We start from the raw sequence: 22,789 nt of genomic DNA, 5'->3' as shown, positions 1-22,789 counted from the left end.
TTTTACTAGAGAGAACAATAGGCTGAGATCCTTAGCATTGTCTAAAAGTTACAACTGGGACCAGAAAGGACCTGCCAATATCATCTGTCAATGTTCATTAATAATATTCACCGAACACCCACCACGTACAGAGTATTGTACCGGTCACTTGGGAAAGTACAATGAGACGAGAAGAGGCATAGCCTAATGGACCCTGGGAGTCAGAGGGCCTAATCCTAGCTCTGCCACGTGTCTGCTGTATGACCTTGGGCAAGTCAAATTCACTCTCTGTGCCTCGGTTTCCTCATCTTTAAAATGAGGTTACAAAACAGATTCTCCCTCCTAATTAAAACTACGAGTTCCATCTTGGACAGGGATTGGGTCTGGCCCTATTATCCTGCACCGACCGATCAATCCGACAGTGAATGGTATTTATTGAGGGCTTATTACTGCATGCTGAGCACTGTATTAAGAGCTTGGGAGAATATAATATAGCTGCGTGGTTTAGTGAAAAGCAGTGTGGCTTAGTGGATAGAGCATGGACCTGGGGGTCAGAAGGCCTGCTGTGTGACCTTAGGCGAGTCAGTTACCTCATCTGTAAAAATGGGGATTAAGAGTGTGAGCCCCATGTAGAAGCAGTGTGATTTAGCGAGAGACCTTCTAACACCTGTAACCTCTTCGCGGCTCAGTGGAAAGAGCACGGGCTTGGGAGTCAGAGGTCGTGGGTTCTAATCCCGGCTCCGCCACTTGTCAGCTGTGTGACTTTGGGCAAGTCACTTCACTTCTCTGGGCCTCAGTTACCTCATCTGTAAAATGGGGATTAAGACTGTGAGCCCCAAGTGGGACAACCTGATTACCTTGTGACTCCCCCAGCGCTTAGAACAGTGTTTGGCACATAGTAAGTGCTAAACACATACCACCATTATCATCTGCGTTCAACCCGATTAACTCGTATCTACCCCGGCTCTTAGAACAGTGTCAGACACATAGTAAGCACTTAACAAGTACTTATTATTATTATTAAAGTAGGTAGGTAGAGATGATCCCTGCCCGCAAGGAGTTTACAGCTTAGAGGAGGAGGGTTACTATCCTGCTTTTTTTTTTAATGGTAGTTGTTAAGCACTTACTGTGTGCCAAGCACAGTACGAAGCACTGGGATAGATACAAACCAGTCAGATTGGACAGAGTCTCTGTACCACATGGGGCTCACAGACTTAATCCCCATTTTACAGATGAGGTAACTAAGGCAAAGAGAAATCAAGTGACTTGGCCAAGGTCACGCAAAGAAGACAAGTGGAGACGCTGGGTTTAGAACCCAAGATCTTCTGATTTCCAGGTCTGTGCTCCATCCGGTGATCACACTGCTTCTTTGGGCACATAGCAAGCACTTAACAAATTCAATTACTATTATTAATTAGTAGGCATGATCCCTGTCATCAAGAAGCATACAATCTAATGGGGAGAAACATACCTTAAAGTATAATTCAGATAGGACAGATCTAACAGATGACTGTTCTCCCCTACTTCAAAACTTTATTGAAGGCACATCTCCTCTAAGAAGACTTCCCTGACTAAGCTCTCCTCTCCTCCTCTCCCACTCCCTTCAGGACTACACTTACTTGCTCCTTCATTCATCCTCCCTCCCATCCCCACAGCACATTTGTATATATCTGTATATATTTATAATTTATTTATTTATCTGTCTATTTATATTAATGCCTGTCTTCCCCGCTAGACTCTGAGCTCGTTGTGGGCAGGAGTGTTTCTTTCTGTTGTGATAGTCTACTCTCCCAAGTTCTTAGTACAGTGCTTCGCACACAGTAAGTGCTCAATAAATAAGACTGAATGAATAGAACCAAGAGCTCCAATCAATCAATTTTATTTATTACTATTATTTTTACTACTACTAATAATAACTGTGGTATTTGTTAAGCACTGCTATGTCCCAGGGATCTATACCAAGCATTGTGCTTATTTTGTGTGCAGAAAAGCCTGTACTAAGTCCCTGGGAGAGTTCAATACATCAGAGTTGGCGAACACATTCCTGCCCACAGCGATCTCACGGTCTAGAGGGGGATGCATGATAAGACATTCCCGAGACCTTTAGAGCTGGAGAATGAATCACACTCCCCCAAGTAGCTTAAGACATAAAAACATCCACAGTGTCATTATTGGATCAACCCAGTGGTCCATTCAGCTCAGTATTCTTTCTCTGACAGTGGCAAGAGCCTGCTTGGAGGAATTATGTCACCGTGGCCCTCACTGACAGTCGTACCTCCTGGTTAGAGATTGGGCCTTCAACAATCCAAACTTCCCTTCCACAGCCCAAGTTTCCCTCTTGTAATCCATTATTCGTCCATTAATTTGTCCAAACCTTCTAGAACCGACTAGTATTTTCTGCTGCCGCCCGCTTTGTGAAGAAATGCTTCCTTCTGCTGATCTCGAAGCTACATCTCTGAGCTCCAGTAGGTGTCCATTCCTCCTGTTGAAGGATTTGTGAACAACGATTCTATGTTCTCCATGCCCTTACTCTTCGTAATTTTGCAAATTGCTGTTTCTTGCTGCGTACCCAGGGCCTGAAGCCACTGATAGGAGCCCATTTCTGCTGCCACCTTACCTTAATGGCCAACTACTGCTGAAAACCCTCTGTCCTATAGTCGAGAGTCCGAGGCTGGTGCGGGTTTCTGGGCAGGGCACTGATGCTGACACTTCCCAGCTTTCCTAGCTGTTTGTTCCTAACACTTCTGTAATACCCTGGCACCCCAATATCGTTTTCTAGTTAACCTCAGAACACTGGCATTAGCGTGGCCATTTGACCAGATTTGAATCAGGCAGTCTGGTTTTCAGCTGACCTGTCACCGGTATGGAACTGGATGCTTTTCAATCCCTCCGTTGAGTCTTTGGCAGCGGAGTTTCTAAGCTCAAAGACTGAACTAGATTGTCCACTAACATGGTGACGATGAGAATGATAATAAAACGAAACCAGTTGTGGTATTTCTTAAATGCTAACTATTTGCCTATCACCGTATTAAGAGCTGGGGTAAATACAAGATAATCAGTTCAGGCATAGGCCCTGTCGCACACAGGTCTTGCAGTCCAAGTAGAAGGAAGAACAGGTATGGAAACCCCATATTGCAGAAGAGGAAACTGAGGCACCGAGAAATGAAGTGACTTCCCCAAGCTCAGACAGTAGGTAAGTGGCACAGCTGAGATTAGAATCCAGGTTCTCTGACTCTGCTCTGGGAGAGAGAATGCAATGGCTCTGGAGCTGGCAGTGGAAGGGGTGCTCGGGGTGTTCTCCCTGCAGGAAGCCTCCAGGATCCTGGAAAGTCCACATTCTTCTGGAAAATCGTGCCTGTGATGCCAAAACGTTAGAGTGCTTGCCTACAGAGCACCCGTCTTCTCATCCAGGTTGTACCAGGACTGTCAGTGGTCTCCTTCTTTGGAACCCTGATTTTTAGTTTTATTTCTTTATGGTATTAGGTGCTTATTATGTGTCAGGCACTGTTCTAAGGGCTGGGGTAGATACAAGCTAATCAGATTGGACACAGTCCATGTCCCACATGGGGCTCACAGTCTTAATCCCCATTTTAAGATGGCGTAACTGAGACCCAGAGAAATGAAGTGATTTGCCCAAGATCACACAGCAAAGTAGCGGAGGCGGGACTAGAACTCTGGTCCTTCTGGCTCCCAGGCCAGGGCTCCATCCACTAGGTTATGCTGCCTCTCCCATTGGCACCATTTGCAAATACAATTAGGGTCTCCTCCAGAGAGGACTGCAAAAGGCAAGCAAAACTCCCATTACTAGAGAACGCTTCACCCAGATGAAACTATCCAGTGGCCCTTAGCAAACGCTCAATTCGGGGGGATTATCACTGGTGATAGGGCTGAAAACCATTTTTATTCAGCATCCACTAGTTTCAGTGTCCTGTGCTAAGGGTCTGGGAAGCACAAAACCAAAAGATAACAGGTTTCTCGACCACTGAGGTATATGGCTCAGTGGATAGAGCACGGGCCTGGGAGTCAGAAAGACCTGGGTTCTAATTCCAGCTCCATCACATGTCTACTGTTTGACATTGGACAGGTCACTTAGTTGCTCTGTGCCTCAGTTACCTCATCTGTAAGAAATGGGGTTGAATGTGAGCCCCAAGTAGGACAGGAACTGTGTCCAACCTAGTTAACTGTAATCTCCCCCAGTGATTAGAACAGGGCTTGGCACATAGTAAGTGCTTAATAAATGCCATTATTATTAATGTTAACCATGAAAGAGCTTTGAAGATGTCAGCTACCCAGTCAGTCAGCCAATCCTATTTACTGAGCACTTACTGTGTACAGAGCACAGTATTAAGTGCTTGGGAGAGGACAATATACCAATACGACAGATACATTCCCTGCCCACAACTAGTTTACAGCTAGTAGCCTGAAGCACGGCTCCTATTTCATTAGTTTAAGGTTGGCAGAATTCCCAGCATCCCAGAGTTAGGATTCTGCATCTCCAACTGACCTTCAGGAGGGTGCAGTGAAGAAAAGAGAACTAACTGAACACTAGGCCCTAGATACTTGCCCTGGCTGAGAAGAAAGAGTTGGGGGCTTCTCACAAGGTCAGCCCGCCAGGAAGCCTGGCAGGAATGAAAGTGGGGGTGTTTTTGACATTGAAGACAGAGAGATGGAATCCATGAAGATGCTCACATGCCAAGGAGACAGAATGAATCACACCCAGAAAACTAATGAGAAGAATGCTAATACTATGTTAAGTAGCCAAACCTTTTGAAAAAGTCACTCCCCATTTGAGATCAAATATATTATTCCAAGAGTAGGAGGAGAGAAGATTAGGGTCTAGCACAAACCCTAGGTGCTACTTACTGGTCCTCATTCAGTCAGTCAATCGTTCAGTGGTATTTATTGAGCACTTACTGTGTGCAGAACACTGTCCTGAGTGCTTGGGGGAGTATAATAATAATCAGAGTTATGATATCTGTTAAGCACTTACTATGTGCCAAACACTGTTCTAGGCACCGGGAATGATATACGTTAATGAAGTTGGACACAGTCCCTGTCCCACATGGGGCTCACACTCTTATCCCCGTTTTACAGACGAGGTAACTGAGGCCCACAGAAGTGAAATGACTTGCCCAAGGCCACACAGCAGACAAGTCGTGGAGCCAGGTTTAGAACCCAGGTCCTTCTGACTCCCAGACCCACGGCAGAGTTGGTAAGTACATTCCCTGCCCACACCAAGCTTACATTCTAGATGGGGAGACACGATAGGACAGTCTCAAAACTTTCAGAGCTGATACAATATAGCAGAGTTGTTAGACGTATTCCTTGTCCATGACGAGCGGCTTCCGCTGCGCCCCGCCGCCCTCGCCCCCAGCTTCCCCCCTCCCTGCAGCTTTTCCCACTTTTTCAGTGCCCTCTCAGTACTCACAGGGCTCGTGGATTCCCGGGTGGTCGCTGAATTCCAGGACGTAGAGATGTCTCCCCTTTACACTGCGGCCGATGCTGTAAATCCTGGTGATATAAGGGCACTCGTTCTGCACGTTGAAAAGCGCCCTGACCAGATCCTCGTATCGGTGGTGCTGAAAGGTCACCGAGGTCACCAGCTTGGAGAGCAGCAGGAGCCTGAAGAAAGCCGGGAGCAGGTCAGACATCTTCCTCCACAGGCTCACGCGGAACCCACCGGCCCAGCCTCTCCGCCAAGGAAGCCTGGCCTCTTTTCCTGTCAAAACCCGAGTGTGTGAAAACTAGTTCTCTCCAGTTTCTCACAGCCAAGTGCCAGCCCACCTGGGAGGGGAGTGAACTGTCCAGGATGGGCTGGAAAATGTGTCCCCTGCTCTACTTTGGGGAATGATTTACAGCTCTCAGTACCCACCCACCTCTCATCCCCTTCCCTGCTTCTTCCCTCCCCAGCCAGGGAAACGTTTCAGAGACATTTCCCAGACTTGGACAGTTTCACCGATTCCGGCTCATTGATTAACTGGCCCGCAAACAGACTCTGGCAGCCGCTTCTAACCCTTTGCCTCCTGGACAGCGGGAGGACGATTTGCCCCATTCCAGGCCTACGGAGCCAAAGCGTGTCGAAAGAAATCATTTTTAAACTATGTTCAGTTTGATTTTAGGCACTGCACTCCCAAGGCTGAATGCCTCAAAACTCACAGTGAAAGGCTAAAGGAATCAACTCACCGGGAGAGAAACCAGGGTGATTTCCCTAGATTCACCATTCTCTGCCACTCTGAGTACTAACGAATTCCTGTGGTGTTCATTAAACTCTCACTATATGCCAAGCACTGGGCTAAGCGCTGGGGTTCACATCAGAGACAGTCCCTGCCCCAGATGGGACTCTGATTCTAAGGGGGGTGGGTAAACAGGTATGATCGAATTCCCATTTTACAGATGAGGGAACCGAGGAACAGAGAAGTTAAGTGACTTGTCCAAGATCACCAAGCAGGTGGAGTCAGAATTAGAACCTAGATCTCCTCATTCCCAATCTTAAGCTCTTTCTAGTAGGCCACACTGTTTCTAATGACAAACACGCTGGCCTCTTTTTCTTTCTTTTTCTTCACTGTAATCCAACCGACCATTGGCTCCTGCTCTGGTCTTTAGTCTATTGACCCTGGTGAACTCTCTAAAATCACTCTTTCCCTACTGTCCCACTCTTACTCATCTCCCTTCCCCAAACTTTGCATTCTCTTTTTATAACCAAATGCATCTTTCTTTTTCCTCCTAACTGTAAGTAGGTCAACCATCCATCCCATTTTATACCTTTGTTTGTTGCTGTTGTTTTTTATGGTATTGTTAAGTGCTTACTATGCTCTAGACACTGCCCTAAGCATTGGAGTAGATAGAAGATAATTCATTCATTCATTCAATCATATCTAATAATGTTGGTATTTGTTAAGAGCTTACTTCGTGCAGAGCACTGTTCTAAGCGCTGGGGTAGATACAGGGTAATCGGTTTGTCCCACGTGAGGCTCACGGTTAATCCCCATTTTACAGATGAGGTAACTGAGGCACAGAGAAGTGAAGTGACTTGCCCACAGTCACACAGCTGACAAGTGGCAGGGCTGGAATTCGAACCCATGACCTCTGACTCCCAAGCCCGGGCTCTTTCCACTGAGCCACGCTAAGTGTTTACTGGGTGCAGGTGGTGTTGGACACAGTCCCTGTCCCGTAGAGGGCTCACGGTCCCAATGCCCATTTTACAGATGAGGTAAATAAGGCCCGGAGAAGTGATTTGCCTAAGGTAATACAGCAGGTAAGAGGCAGTGTCGGGATTAGAACCCAGATCCCCGGTCTCCCAGGCTCTTGCTCTTTCCACTAGGCCAAGCTGCTCCTCTAGACCACACGGTTCTCAGATGGCGTTTACCCTGTCTGGGACTTACACAGTACCAGTTGCCTGGATTCTGGGTATTTTTATTTTCAACAACCAGCTTCCTTCTGCCTGATGCATGAGGCTCACAAGCGTTGCAGAGGCAAGGCTAAGTTAACTCTCATATGGGCTTGGAGTTACTAGATTTTTGTGAGGTCCAAGTATCTTTCCTAATTTAAAACATAATGAAACAGCATCACTTTATGGACAGAGCCTGGACCTGGGTTCTATCTATGGCTCTGCCACATACATGTCTGCTAGTGATCTTGGACAAGTCACTTCACTTCTCTGGGCCTTAATTACCTCATTTGTAAAATGGGAATTAAGAGTGAGAGCCTCATGGGGGACAGGGACTGTATTAACTTGCACCTACCCCAGCGCTTAGAACAGTGCTTGGCCCATATTAAGCATTAAGCAATTACCATAATAATTATTCTTATTATTACAATTCTGGCATCAAGGCTCCTAACGCTATACTAAGTGTGGCTTTTAATGAACATAAAGCTGTTCTGTGGCTGCACTGGCATCTTAAAACCTGCAAAATCTTGTTTTAATTCCAGGGCATATTTTTTTACCTCAGAACAGCTATTACCTATACCCCAAGGCATAGATAATACATGATGTATTTTCATGTTTATTATTACAGATATATTGTTGGGTTCTGTCTTAGCCCAGGGCTCTGGGCTGCAACCCCTAAAGCTGCTTGTGTTAATCCTACTTAGTTCCCCTGGACCTGGGAGGGGTAACTCAGTCTCTCTGCCGCCCCACTAGACTGTGAGCTTGTTGTGAGAATGTGTCTGTTTGTTGTTATATTGCACTCTCCCAAGCACTTAGTACAGTACTTTGCTCACAACAGGCGCTCAATAAATACGACTGACTGAATCACTGAATAAGGGAGGCAGCTCAGACCATTCATTCATTCAGTAGTATTTGTTGAGTGCTTACTGTGTGCAGAGCACTGTACTAAGCGCTTGGAATGTACAATTCGGCAACAGAGAGAGACAACCCCTGCCCAGTGACGGGCTCACAGTCTAATCGGGGGAGACAGACGGCAGAGCAAAACAGAACCAAACAAAAACAAGACAACATTATTACGACAAATAGAATCAAGGGGATGTACACCTCATTAACAAAATAAATAGGGTAATAAATAATATATACAAATGAGCACAGTGCTGAGGGGAGGGGAAGGAGGGAAGAGGAGGAGCAGACGGTAGGGTGGGGAGGGGACGGGGAGCAGAGGGAAAGGGGGCTCAGCTGAGGGGAGGGGAAGGGGGAAGGGAGAGGAGCAGAAAGTGGAGGGGGACCAGAGGGAAAAGGGGGAGCTCAGTCTGGGAAGGCCTCTTGGAGGAGGTGAGCTCTCAGTAGGGCTTTGAAGAAGGAAGAGAGTTAGTTTGGCGGAGGTGAGGAGGGAGGGCATTCCAGGACAGTGGGAGGACGTGGGCCAGAGGTCGATGGCGGGATGGGGGACAGTGAGGAGGTGAGCGGCAGAGGAGCGGAGTGTACGAGGAGGGCAGTAGAAAGAGAGAAGGGAGGTGAGATAGGAGGGGGCAAGGTGATGGAGAGCTTTGAAGCCAAAGGTGAGAGTTTTTGTTTCGTTGTCTATCAACCACTGGAGGTTTTTAAGGAGGGGAGTGACATGCCCGGAGCGTTTCTGTAGAAAGATGATCCGGGCAGCGTAATGAAGAATAGACTGGAGTGGGGAGAGACAGCAGGAAGGGAGATCAGAGAGAAGGCTGACACAATAATCCAGTAGGGATATTATGAGAGCTTGTACCAGCACGATAGCTGCTTGGATGGAGAGGAATGGGCGGATCTTGGCGATATTGTAAAGGTGAGACCGGCAGGTGTTGGTGACGGATTGGATGGGTGAGGTGAATGAGAGAGCAGAGTCAAGGATGACCCCAAGGTTGCGGGCCTGTGAGACGGGAAGGATGGTAGTGCCGTCCCCAGTGACGGGGAAGTAAGGGAGAGGACACGGTTTGGGAGGGAAGATAAGGAGCTCAGTTTTAGACATGTTGAGTTTTAGGTGGCGGGCAGACATCCAGGTGGAGACATCCTGGAGGCAGGAGGAGATACGAGTCTGAAGGGAGGAGGAGAGGACAGGGGAGGAGATGTAGATCTGGGTGTCATCTGCATAGAGATGATAGTTGAAGCCATGGGAGCGAATGAGTTCACCAAGGGAGTGAGTATAGATGGAGAACAGAAGAGGGCCAAGAACTGACCCTTGAGGAACCCCAACAGTTAGAGGATGGGAGGGGGAGGAGGAGCCTCTGAAGGAGACCGATAATAAACGGCCAGAAAGATAAGAGGAGAACCAGGAGAGGACGGAGTCTGTGAAGCCAAGGTGAGATAAGGTGTGGAGGAGGAGGGGATGGTCCACAGTGTCAAAGGCAGCTGAGAGGTCAAGGAGGATTAGGATAGAGTAGGAGCCATTGGATTTGGCAAGAAGGGGGTCATGGGTGACCTTTGAGAGTCACCCATGTCTTTGAGAGACCAGTGTCGGTGACATGTTCTGGCTTCTGCAGACTTCCACAAAAGCCTCTGTGTGGTATAATTATGTCGTGTAACATACATATACAACGTAACGTATGTTTGTTTCTTCTGGGTCAGCAAGGAGTCTTATCCTGTCGACTCGTCTCCGACCCATAGCGACTCCATGGACACATCTCTCCCAGAACGCCCCACTTCCATCGGCAATCATTCTGGTAGTTTAGCCCGACTATTTATTTTGTTTTGCTGTCTGTCTCCCCCTTTTAGACTGTGAGCCCATTGTTGGGTAGGGATTGTCTCTATCTGTTGCCGAATTGTACATTCCAAGCACTTAGAACAGTGTTCTGCACACAGTAAGCGCTCAATAAATACAACTGAATGAATGAATGATGGAGTTTACTTGGTAAAAATACAAAAGTGGTTTATCATTGCCTCCTTCTGCATCTCCGTCCTCGACTGTCTCCCGTGCTGCTGCTGCCCAGCACAGGTGAGTTTTGACTTGTACCAGATTGCCTTCCACTCGCTAGCCACTGCCCAAGCTAGGAGTGGAATAGGTAGGTAGTGGAATAAATACGATACTATTTATTGAGCGCTTACTCTGGGCTAAGCTCTTGGAAAGTACAATTCAGCCACAAATAGAGACAATCCCTACCCAACATGGGGCTCACAGTCTAGAAGGGGGGAGACAGACAATAAAGCAAAACAAAGCAAATAAACAGGCATCAACAATATGAATAGGTAGAGTTATATATATATAGATAGATATGCATCATTAATAAAATAAATAGAATTATAAATATGTACATATATACACAAGTGCTATGGGGCAGGGTGGAGGGTAGAGCAGAGGGAGGGAGTCGGGCGATGGGGAGGGGAGGAGGAGCAGAGGAAAATGGGGACTTGTCTGGGAAGGCATCCCTCCGCTTGATTCTCCCTCCCATACTCAAGACTGGTAGAATATTGGAAACTGAGAGGGACCAGCAAGGAGTATCTAACAACAATAGTAAAAAACCATGGTATTTGTTAAGCCCTTACTATATGCCAAGCACTGTACTAAGCGATGGGGTACAAGCAGCGGGACCTAGTGGACAGAGCACGGGCCCGGGCAAGTCATTTAATTTCTCTGGGTCTCAGTTACCTCATCTGTAAAACGGGGATTAAGACTGTGGGATAGCGACTGTGTCCAACCTGATTAGCTTGTATCTACCCCAGGACTTAGTACAGTGCCTGTCACATAGTAAGTGCTTAAAAAATACTGTAAAAAAAACCAACCACAAAAAACTCAGGATAATCTTGTCAGACACAGTCTGTCCCAAACGGGCCTCACAGGCTAAGCGGGAAGTATTCTCAAGTGCCATCAGGGGTATCCTAACTGTAAACACATTTGTATCTGTGTGTCTCCCCTGTTTTACTGTAAGCTTCTTCAGGGCAGGGATTCCATCTTGGGCAAGTTACTTAACTTCTCTGTGCCTCAATTAGGTCATCTGCAAAATGGGGATTCAGTGCCTCTTTTCCCAAGTACTGTAACTTGTGAGCCCCATGTGAGGCAAGATCTGTATTTGAGCTGACGAACTTGTATCTACTCCAGCACTTACTATAGTGCTTGGCACATAGTAAGTGCTAAACAAATCCCACAGTTTTCATCGTTATTTTTCCCTTTGGTCTCAGGTTCAGGCTCCGTGTCCAAGAGGTGACGCCCAGGCTCCTTCCACCAATGCTGTGGTGGGACGTCCCTGGGCGTCCCGGGTTGCCACGGTTATTTCTTCCCCCGCTCCAACCCCAAATCTGAGTTGAGCTCCATGGTGGTGTGGATGGGATGGCAGCGCTGTAGAGCTGCTGCCGTCCTTCCTCTCCCTTTCCCTTTCTTCCCCTCCCCTCCCCATTCTCTCTCAGCTGTTGAGCACCTCAAGGACCTGAGCCCCCACCTCTTGGGAGCATCTCCGCAGCGGGCAGGCGCCTCCACGCCCGTACACAGCACCCCTTGCCCCCCACAAGTCCTGGGGGCCGGCCCTGTGGTTGGACCAGCTCCAGCAGCCCCGGCCCACCGCTGCTGCCTTCCCACACTCACTCCACTGCCAAATTGCCATGGGGCACCCCCCAACACCTGTTCTGGGGGCTGTGCAGCCTGCAGCATCCCCTGGAGCCCCTGCCCCCACAGGACTCCTCCAACTCCCCTCCTATCGCAGCTTGGGATTGACCCTAGCACCCTACATTTCTCCAATGCCTTATTATTTCGGGTGTTCTCCCTGCCTCCTCCCAGGCCATGAAGCTCCAAGATGGCGGATCGGGCCACGAGGTGGAGATCAACCAACGGACCACTGGAGGAGGGACTAAGAGCGATGAAAGGGACTAAGAGTGACATCTAGGAAGGCCAACTTCATGTTCGACCGCCAATGAGAAGCTACAGAACCTGACTGACAGCACAGGGATTAATGAGAGTTCGCGTACATTGGAGCATCTTCCACAGGGCCAAGGGAGATGCCTGTGTCGACCAAGGTTTGGCTCAGTCGATAGACCAAGAATCTGGGAGCCCGAAGGACTTGGGTTCTCTGGGTCTCAGTCACCTCATCTGTAAAATGGGGATTAAGACTGCGATCCTCATGTGGAACAAGGACTGGGTCTAACCTGATTAGCTTGTATCTGCCCCAGCACTTAGAACAGGGCTTGGCATGTAGTAAATGCTTAACAAGTACCATAATTATTATGATGCAAATGAATAGATGGGTTTTAACCCGTATAAGAGACCCTGTGCTGAGTGTTGAGGCCTCCCAGGAAGGAGTGGAAATAAAGGTGCCTGACTTAATAATGTTGGTATTTGTTAAGTGCTTACTATGTGCAGAACACTGATCTAAGTAGATACAGGGTAATCAGGTTGTCCTACGTGAGGCTCACAGTCGTAATCCCCATTTTACAGATGGGGTAACTGAGGCACAGAGAAGTGAAGTGACTTGCCCACAGTCACACAGCTGACAAGTGGCAGAGCCAGCATTCAAACCCCTGACCTCTGACTCTTAAGCCCAGGCGCTTTCCCCTGAGCCACGCTGACTTGAAATGAGCCGGTGGCTCTGTGTTTTTTCCACTGCAATTCTGGGAGGGGGAGCAATAACGATTATTATTATTACCACCTCCCAAGCTCTTAGTACAGAACTATGCAAGCAGTGGACACTCAATAAATACTATTGAGTAACCGAATGACATCAATCACTTCTGCTTCTGGCTACTGCCCTACCTTCCCTCTCCCTTCTCCACATTCAGACTCTTGGAATAGTCAACACTGCCTTTCCTCCACTTTTTCTTTTGACCTCTTCCATCTGGCTTCCATTCTCACTGTTTTGCTATAACTATGTCTTCAAAAGGAGAACTGAAAGCCTCCTTCTTTGGTCAAGGCGAGGGTCTCTTCTCCGTCTTCAATCTCTCCCCAGGAATCAAGCTTGCTTCTCCCCTTCCCTTCTCCTTCGGGGCACGTCCCCCGGCCTTGGGACAGTGGTATTCTCTTTCGCCTCCGAGAACTTCTTCCGTAACTTCTTCTCCGGCTCCATTTTCTCCACCCTCAGCTTTGCATGCCAGGGAGAGGAACAGCATGGCCTAATGGATAGAACATGGACCTGGATGTCGGAAGGACCTGAGTTCTAATTCCAGCTCTGCCACGTGTCTGCTGTCTTCTCTCACTCCCTTTCTGCATCACCTTGACTTGCTCCCTTCATTCATCCTCCCTCCTATCCCCAAAGCATATATGTATATGTAAACAGGGATTTGCAGACTTCTCGTGAAAGTCCAGAGTAGCTTGAATTCCAATTTCTATTTACTTTCATATCGTCTATCAGGCAATCGGAAAGGGTGTTCTCACAGCTCTCCCATATTCCCCTGTACTTGCTGAGTGATCTTGAGCGAGTCACTTCACTTCTCTGGGCCTCGGTTACCTCATCTGTAATATGGGGATTAGGAGTGTGAACCCTATGTGGGACAGGGACTGTGTTCAACCTGACTGACTTGTATCTACCCCAGTGCTTAGAACGGTGCTTGGCACACAGTAAGCGCTTAACAAGTACCATTATTCTTATTATTATTTACTTATTTATTTATGTTAATGTCTGTCTTCCCCTCTAGACTGTGAGCTCGTGGGCAGGGAATGTTTCTGTTTGTTGTTGTATTGTACTCTCCCAAGCACTTTTTAGTACAATGCTTTGTAATAATAATAATAATGTTGGTATCTGTTAAGCGCTTACTATATGCAGAGCACTGTTCCAAGCGCTGGAGTAGATACAGGGTAATTAGGTCGTCCCATGTGAGGCTCACAGTTAATCCCCATTTTACAGATGAGGTAACTGAGGCACAGAGAAGTTAAGTGACTTGCCCACGGACACACAGCTGACAAGTGGCAGAGGCGGGATTCGAACCCATGACCTCTGACTCCCAAGCCCGGGCTCTTTCCACTGAGCCATGCTGCTTCTCTAAGTGCTCAGTAATAATGACTGAATGCACGAATGAATGCTGTGTGACCTCGGGTGAGTCACTTCACTTCTCTATGCCTCAGCTCCCTCATCTGTAAATTGGGGATTCGGACTGTGAGTCCTATATGGGACAGGAACTGTGTCCAACCTGATTAGGTTGCATCCACCTCAGCTCTTAGAGCAGTGCTTGACTCGTAGTGCTTAACAAATACTATCGTCATCATCATCACATCTGAGCTGCCTATCCTAGCGTGGGTTTAGGGAATTTAATTGGAGCTAATTAAAGTCCTCATCATCTTGCCGAGGGTCTTCGATAAATACCGACAAATGAAATACGATAAATAAATAGTATTTGAGTGCCTGCTACTCGCAGAGTTCTGTGCTTATTAAGAGCTGTTTTTCTTACAGCTTCTCTTCCAGCTTGGACTGTGAAGGTGAGAGAGACCCCCATGTCCACTCTACTGGACCCCCCTCCCCCAATTTCCACCTCTCTCCCTGCCTGCTCAGTCGTCCCGCTGCAACCTCACTGTAAATGGCTCACTGAAGACACTGGTCTTTAGAGAAGCAGCGTGGCTCAGTGGAAAGAGCCCGGGCTCTGGAGTCAGAGTTCATGGTTTCGAATCCCGGCTCGGCCACTTGTCAGCTGTGTGACTGTGGGCAAGTCACTTCACTTCTCTCTGCCTCAGTTACCTCATCTGTAAAATGGGGATTAAGACCGTGAGCCCCACGTGGGACAACCTGATTCCCTTGCGTCTACCCCAGTGCTTAGAACAGTGCTCTGCACATAGTAAGCGCTTAACAAATACCAACATTATTAACTTCCTTCGCCCTCGACAGCCCTTCATCCACTGAAGGTTCCCTCAGGGTTGACGGATAGACGGATAGAAAATCCAGAAGCAGAGGTTAAGGAAGTGGAGTACTAGGGGCCCATGTGGATCAGCCCTGGGATTGGTGGGAATCAGTCGATTATATTTATTGAGCGCTTACCCCGTGCAGAGCCCTGTACTAAGCACTTGAGAGAGTACAATATAGCAGAGCCGTAGGTATGTTCCCTGCCTACAAGGACCTTACAGTCTAGGGGGCAAAGAGAGGCAGCTGCTCAGACCGCCCCCAGCATCAGTGATATTTATTGAGTGCTTACTGTGGAGCAGTGTACTAAGCGCTTGGGAGAGGACACCAGCATCCTCTCTTCTGCTGCAGTACTACTCAGTGTCAGTATTCCTTTATTCATTCCTTCATTCCAATCATATTTATTCATTTATTCAATAATAGTTATTGAGCACTTACTGCGTGCACAGCACTGCACTGTACGCTTGAGAGAGTGCAATATAACAACGACAATAATAATAATAATGATGGTATTTGTTAAGCACTTACTAGGTGTCAAAATCTGTCCTAAGTGCTGAGGTAAGTGCGAGGTAATCAGGTTGGATTCGTTCCCTGTTCCACATGGGGCTCGCAGTCTTAATCCCCGTTTTACAGATGAGGTAACTGAGGCTCAGAGAAGTTAAACGACTCGCCCAAGGTCCCGCAACAAACGGCAGAGCCAGGATTCGAACCTTCTGATTCCCAGACCGTGCTCTATCCATTACGTCTGCTGCTAACCACATTCCTTACCCACAATAAGCCTAAAGTCTAGAGGGGAGTAGGAGATCAGAGGCATCCCCTGACTCAGGACCTCTTTTTATCTCCCTTCCTCACTCACCTGGCCAAAAAAGCCAAAGGGAGGAGAGCTCAATGGTCAGTGTTGCCCCAGGCTCTTGGGTTGCCACTGAGCCCTTTTCCTTAATATTCTCCGCTCATCACCAAGCCTATGGGCAAGCTGACTCTCTGCCCCAGTGGATGGACTGCCACGGGGTCATGTCCTAATAATAATTGTAAAAATGGCTTTTATTGAGCGCTTACTATATGCAGAGCACTTTACTCAGCACTGGGGTAGATACAAGATAATCAATTGAACGATTGAGTGACTGACATAGTCCCTATTCCATGTGGGTCTTATAGTCTAAGTAGGAAAGAGGAAGAATCATCTCCTTTTTCAGATGAGGAAATTGAGACACGAGACGTTAAGTGACTTGTCCAAGGTCACACAGCAGACAAGTGACAGAGCCAGGATTAGAACACTGGGCCTGTATTCTTGCCACTAGGCCATGCAGCTTCCCCTAAAGAGGTGAAAAATGAAGAAGAGGAGAAGGTGGAGGAGAAGGAAGATGAGGGGAGGGGAGGAGGGAGAGGAAGGAAGGAGGGGGAGAGGAGGGAGGAAGGGAGGAAGAGGAGGTGCAATGGGGGAGGGAGGGAGGACGAAGAGGAAGGAGGAGGAGAGGAAGAAGAGGGGGAGGAGGAGGAAAAAGGAGAGGAGGTGGAAGGGGGAAGAGCAGAGGAGAAAGAAGGGGAGGAGGATAAAGAAAGGAAGGAGAAGGGGGTAGGGGCAAGAAGGAGAGGAGAAGGAAGAGGGGGAGGAGAGTGGGAGGAGGAAGAAGGGGAGGAGGAGGACGAGGAGGAGGAGGATGGGGGAGGTGGAGAAGCACAAGAGGAGTTGGTTATTCCCCTCAGGATACTCAGGTCAGACTCCCTGTTGGTGCCAGCAGCGAGGATCAGGGAGGAGGGAGGACATGGTTGCAGGAGCAAGGGGCAGGTAGGCCCGGCCTATGTCAGGAAACACAACCAGTCTTGCTGTCTTTGAACTTTAGCCTTCTGGATTCCCGGCCTGGCTGGCGTGGGAAGCGTGCACCGACAGCTCTAGTGCATTTGAATTTCATTTCTGGCTGTTGCGTCCAAAGTCTGAACCGATTCACATGAATCAACAAAAACATCCGCCGCCTCCTTCTTTGTCTTTAGAGTCGGGTATTGCTGGCTGGCCCTCTGACGCAGCCCCCGGCCTCCAGGCAGGAGAATGCTACCCCGGTGGGTGTTTATTCTCCTTAAAGATCTCCAGGGTTGAAAATTCTCTTGCTTTCCCAGCTAACCCCATTCCATCTCAACCAGTTTTTCTACAGACAAATACTCCTTACATTTCTCCAGTGGCAATTCATCTCCAATAAGTATTTGTGTTGATGTCAGTCCCTAGTTAGGCCCTCATTATAAATGATTCATTTATATAAATGTCGGTCTCCGCCTCTGGAATGTAAGCTTGTTGGGGGCAAGAAACACATTTTTAATTCTGTTAATAATTAATAATAATAATAATTCTGGTATTTGTTAAGTGCTTACCATGTACCAGGCACTTGTACTAAGCATTGGAGTGGATATAAGGAAATTGGGTCGGTCACAGTCCCTGGACCACACGGGGCTCACAGTCTTAATTTCCATTTTACAGATAACTGAGGCACAGAGAAGTGAAGTGACTTGCCCGAGGCCACGCAGCAGACACGTAGCAGAGCCGGGCTTAGAACCCATAACCTTCTGACTCCCAGACCTTGACTTTAGCCACTATGTCATGGACTGTGTCCAGCGCAATTTGCTTGGGTCCACCCCACCACTTAGTACAGTGCCTGGCGCATAGTAAGCGCTTAACAAATACCATAATTATTATTACTACTAAACGCCGGGGTGGATACGAACAAATCAGGTTGTTGGACACAGTCCCTGTCATACGTGGGGCGCACAGTCTTAATCCCTGTTTTACAGATGAGATAACTGAGGTGCGGAGATGTGAAGTGACTTGCCCAGGGCCACATAGCAAACAAGTGGCAGATCAGGGATTAGAACCCATGACCATCAGGGATTAGAACCCATGACCTTCTGATGCCCAGACCCATGCTCTAGCCACTATGCTTTGCTGCTTCGCTTTGAGGCTTAGCTGCTCTATCTCCCCTAGGCCTACTTCTTCCCACTTAGACTGTGGGACTCATCGGACAACCTGATTATCTTGTGTCTGCTCCAGCCCTCAGTACGATACTTGGCACATAAATAAGCACTTAACGTTCTCCCAAGTCGCATGTTCTCCCAGGTCGCATAGCTCAGTGGAAAGAGCACGGGCTTGAGAGTCAGCGGCCATGGGTTCGAATCCCTGCTCTGCCACTTGGCAGCCGTGTGACTGTGGGCGAGTCACTTCACTTCTCTGGGCCTCAGTTACCTCATCTGTAAAATGGAGAGTAAGACTGTGAGCCTCACGTGGGACAACCTGATTACTCTGTATCTACTCCAGCGCTTAGAACAGTGCTCTGCACATAGTAAGCGCTTAACAAATACCAACATTATTGGAGAAGCAGCGTGGCTCAGTGGAAAGAGCACGGGCTTGGGAGTCAGAGGTCATGGGTTCGAATCCCGGCTCTGCCATTTGTCAGCTGTGTGAGGGTGGGCAAGTCACTTAATTTCTCTGTGCCCCAGTTACCTCATCTGTAAAACGGTTAAGACTGCGAGCCTCACGCGGGACAACCTGATTACCCGGTATCTCCCCCTGCGCTTAGAACAGTGCTCTGCACATAGTAAGCGCTTAACAAATACCAACATTAAGTCCATTAAATAGAAAAAGTCTCTCCCAGACAGTGGCACATCCAGATCTGTGAGATTCACTTAAGTTCAGGCCAGAATTGGATCGGTCCAGGGTTCTCCCAATAATAATACTAATTGTGGTATTTATCAAACACTTCCTAGGTACACTATTCTAAGCACTGGGGTAGGTACGAGATAACTGGGTTGGACACAGTCCCTGTCCCACATGGGGCTCGCACTCTTAATTCCCATTTTGTAGATGAGGGAACTGAGGCACAGAGAAGTTAAGTGACTTGCCCAAAGTTACATACCTGACAAGTGGTGGAGCTGGGATTAGAACCCATGACCTCTGATTCCCAAGCCTGGGCTCTTTCCACTGGACCACCCTGCTTCGGACAAAGCAACAATTCACTTGCAACTCAAGTTCTACAGATCCTGAGAGGAGCCCGAGTTCACTACTTCCCACTATGCACAATGGGATGGGAAAGACGGGGGAGGACAGGGTTTGGTTGGAAAGATAAGGAGTTCTGTTCTGGAAATGTTAAGTTTGAGATGTCAATGGGAAATCCAAGTAGAGATGTCCTGAAGGCAGGAGGAAATGCAAGACTGTAGTGTGGTCTAGTGGAAAAAGCACAGACCTGGGAGTTTGAGGACCTGGGTTCTAATCCTAGTTCTGTCACTGGTCTGTTGTGTGACAGTGGGCAAGTCACTTAACTTCTCTGTGCTTCAGTTACCTCATAGGTAAAATGGAGATTAAGACTGTGAGCCCCATGTGGGGCATGGAATGTACCCAACCTGTTTATATTATACAAGTGCTTAGTACAGTGTCTGGCACAGAGTAAGTGCTTAATAAATACAGTTTATGCAGACAGAAATGGCTAAATGTGGATAAGGAAAAGAGCACTGGCAGGAATACAAATGATAAAAAACAGAAACGAGAAGTAGATTATACTATGGATGCTCAGGGGGCTGATGTATGACCTGACGAAGTAGATGGAGGGGTCATGGGTAAGGGAAGACGTAACTGTTCAAGAAGACTTTGTGAATTTGAGGATTTGAGTCCATGGTTCCCCACCCCTCAGAAACCTCCAGTGGTTGCCCATACACTTCCACATTAAACAGATACTCCTTACCAATAGCTTTAAAACACTCGATCAGCTCACCCCCTTCTACTTTACCTCTTTGATTTCTTACTGCATCTACAACTTAGCTCCCCTAATGCCACTTTCTCACTGTACCTCGATTTCTTCTTTCTCAACACTGACCCCTTGCCCACATCCAGCTTCTGTGGATGGAGCACCGGCCTGGGAGTCAGGAGGATCGGGGTTCTAATCCTGCCTCCACCATTTGTCCGTTGTGGGACACTGGGCAAGTCATTTAGCTTCTCAGGTACCTCATCTGTAAAATAAGGATTAAGACTATGAGCACGATGTGGGACAGTGTCTCTGTCCAATCTAACTTTTACCTAACCCAGCGCTTCACCTCTCAGGATGGCAACCGGAGAGTTTCCAGTACTCTACCTGTCTAGGCTATGAGAGGGAGAGTTAAGCAGAGGCCTACCCATTCCTTTCCTAGTTTGGGCAGTGGCTAGCTAGTGGAAGGCAATCTGCCACAAGTCAAAACTCACCTGTGCTGAGCGGCAGTGGCATGGCAGCGAATCGAGGGTGAAGACTCAAGATTACTGCCCAGAAGAAGGCAATGGTAAACCACATCCGCATTTTTTTACCAAGAAATCTCTATGGATCCACTACCAGAACATTTGCAGGTGGAGGTGGGGCGTTCTGGGAGAGTTGTGTCCATGGCGTCGCTATGGGACAGAGATAGCGAAAGACAAGATCCCCCCGCTTAGTAAAATGCCTGGCACATAGGAAGTGTTTTAATAAATACCATAAAAAAAAAGAAACAAGTGTCTGTGGAGCTTATTGATCATTCTGAAAGTCAGGAGACCTCTTGGAGTGGATCAAGGGATCCTCTATGCAGCTGCAGATGTCTCTCCCAACACGTGTCTTCTGGGGCCTTTTGTCCCCGTGCCCACCCCAGTCACCGGTCCGAATGAATCTGGGTCACTCAGAAACATGGTGATTTATAGGGGATAAATATAAATATGCTGGATACTCAGATCCATGGAGTTGCCTCACCACTGCTGGCTTCCAGGGCCTTCTGGGGTCACCAGATGGTAACCCTCCCCGCTACAACACCACATGGAAAACCAGCCTTGCCCCCCGCGGTAGAAGCTGAGCGCCCCCCCAAATCAGGCTACCCAGTGGTCAGAAGGGTTAGAGCTGTTAATAGCTGAATACCTCTGTTAATAGCTGAACACCTCAGGTCTTGGAACCATGAGGGGCTTGAGTCCAGCCTCCTTCAAGTTCTGTTTCAAGTTCTCCGCTCTCTCATTCAACCCACATGTCCAATCCGTCAACAGACCCTGTAGGTCTCACCTTCACAACGTCATCAAGATCTTCCCTTTCCTCTCCATCCAAACCACTACCAAGTTAGTACAATCCCTCATCCTATCCCGACTGGATTACTCTTCAGGCTCCTTGCTGACCTCCCAAACTCCTGCCTTTCCCTACTTCAGTCCATACGTCATTCCGCTGCCTGGATTATCTTTCTACAGAAATATTTAGAACATGTCGCCCTGTTACTCAAAAGTCTCCAATGGTTGCTTATCAACCTCTGTATCAAACAAAAAGTCTTCACTATTGGCTTCAAAGCTCTCTATCACCTTGCCCCCTCCTACCTCACCTCCCTTCTTTCCTTCTACATCCCAGCCCGCAAACTCCACTCCTCCGGAGCTAACCTTCTCTCTGTGCCTCGATCTCACCTGTCTTACTGCCGACCCCTGGCCCACATCCTACCTCTCGCCTGGAATGCCCTCCCTTCTCAATCCGCCAGACAATTACACTCCGCCTTCAAACCCCTACTGAAGGCAAGCCTCCTCCAAGAGGCCTTCCCAGATTAAGCCCCACTTCTCCTGAACTCCCTTTTCCTTCCGCGTCACCATGACTCGGTCCCTTTGTTCTTCCCCCCTCCCTGCCCCACAGCAATTTCATATATAATGTTGGTATTTGTTAAGCGCTATGTGCAGAACACTATTCTAAGCGCTGGGGTAGATCCAGGGAAATCAGGTTGTCCCACATGAGGCTCACAGTTAATCCCTATTTTAATAAGAATAATAATAATGTTGGTATTTGTTAAGCTCTTACTATGTGCCGAGCACTGTTCTAAGCACTGGGGTAGACACAGGGGAATCAGGTTGTCCCACGTGGGACTCACAGTCTTAATCCCCATTTTACAGATGAGGTCACTGAGGCACAGAGAAGTGAAGTGACTTGCCCACAGTCACACAGCTGACAAGTGGCAGAGCCGGGAGTCGAACCCATGACCCCTGACTCCGAAACCCAGGCTCTTTCCACTGAGCTACATTGCTTCCCATATATATTTATATGTATATATCTATAATTCTATTTACTTATATCTATGACTGTTGACTTGTATTGATGTCTGCCTCACCCACTCTAGACAGTGAGCCCGTTGTGGGCAGGGATTGCCTCTCTTTATTGCTATATTGTACTATAGAGTTCTTTTAATATAGTGCTCTGCACACAGTAAGCGCTTAATAAATATGATTGAATGAATGAATAAATGTTTATTCCTTCAATGCTCTTAATTTTTAAATTTTGACATATTGAATTTCTCCTATTGTTTGTAATTTCTTCCTGTTTTCTATATGTCTGTCCTCCTGACTGTCCTCCTGAACTCTTGCACACCTGGAATAGGAAACTCAAAGAAGAGCGGGTATCACAAAGCGTGGGGTGTCATATGTGTTCCACTGGACCCGCAGAGTAACGCAGTCGATCAATAGCATTTGAGTGCTTACTGTCTGCAGAGCACTGTACTAAGTTCTTGATGATATTTTGCAGAAATACATCAGGTTTGCCCAAACCTAGAGTGTTTCTGCATCATCGGTGATATTTCTTGAGCACTTTTTAGGCAGAACATTATACTGAGCACTTGGGAGAATACAAGAGTTGGTAGACATGTTTCCAGTCCACAACAAGCT

At 47.8% G+C, this 22,789-nt stretch overlaps 1 protein-coding gene and 1 non-coding gene across 2 annotated transcripts in view; one reads left to right on the top strand and one right to left on the bottom strand.

Annotated features, from left to right (window-relative positions):
- The window catches only part of CPN1 (carboxypeptidase N subunit 1), a 60,459-nt gene extending 54,655 nt beyond the window's left edge, over window positions 1–5,804 (bottom strand). The window contains exon 1 of the mRNA XM_029058976.2: window positions 5,408–5,804. Coding sequence (XP_028914809.1) covers window positions 5,408–5,630 — 223 coding nt within the window. The 5' untranslated portion in view covers window positions 5,631–5,804. The remainder of the gene's footprint in view (window positions 1–5,407) is intronic.
- A 14,401-nt stretch (window positions 5,805–20,205) lies between these two features.
- Window positions 20,206–20,343, top strand: LOC114810977. Its single transcript, XR_003758665.1, has one exon. It is a non-coding gene; the product is annotated as a small nucleolar RNA SNORA7 (small nucleolar RNA).
- The last annotated feature ends 2,446 nt before the right edge of the window (window positions 20,344–22,789 follow it).

This window comes from Ornithorhynchus anatinus, chromosome 3 (assembly GCF_004115215.2).
Source record: "Ornithorhynchus anatinus isolate Pmale09 chromosome 3, mOrnAna1.pri.v4, whole genome shotgun sequence".
Classification (NCBI taxonomy): Eukaryota; Metazoa; Chordata; class Mammalia; order Monotremata; family Ornithorhynchidae; genus Ornithorhynchus; species Ornithorhynchus anatinus.
The sequence above is the reverse complement of the archived record's forward strand: the minus strand, read 5'-3'. Positions and strand labels throughout refer to the sequence as shown.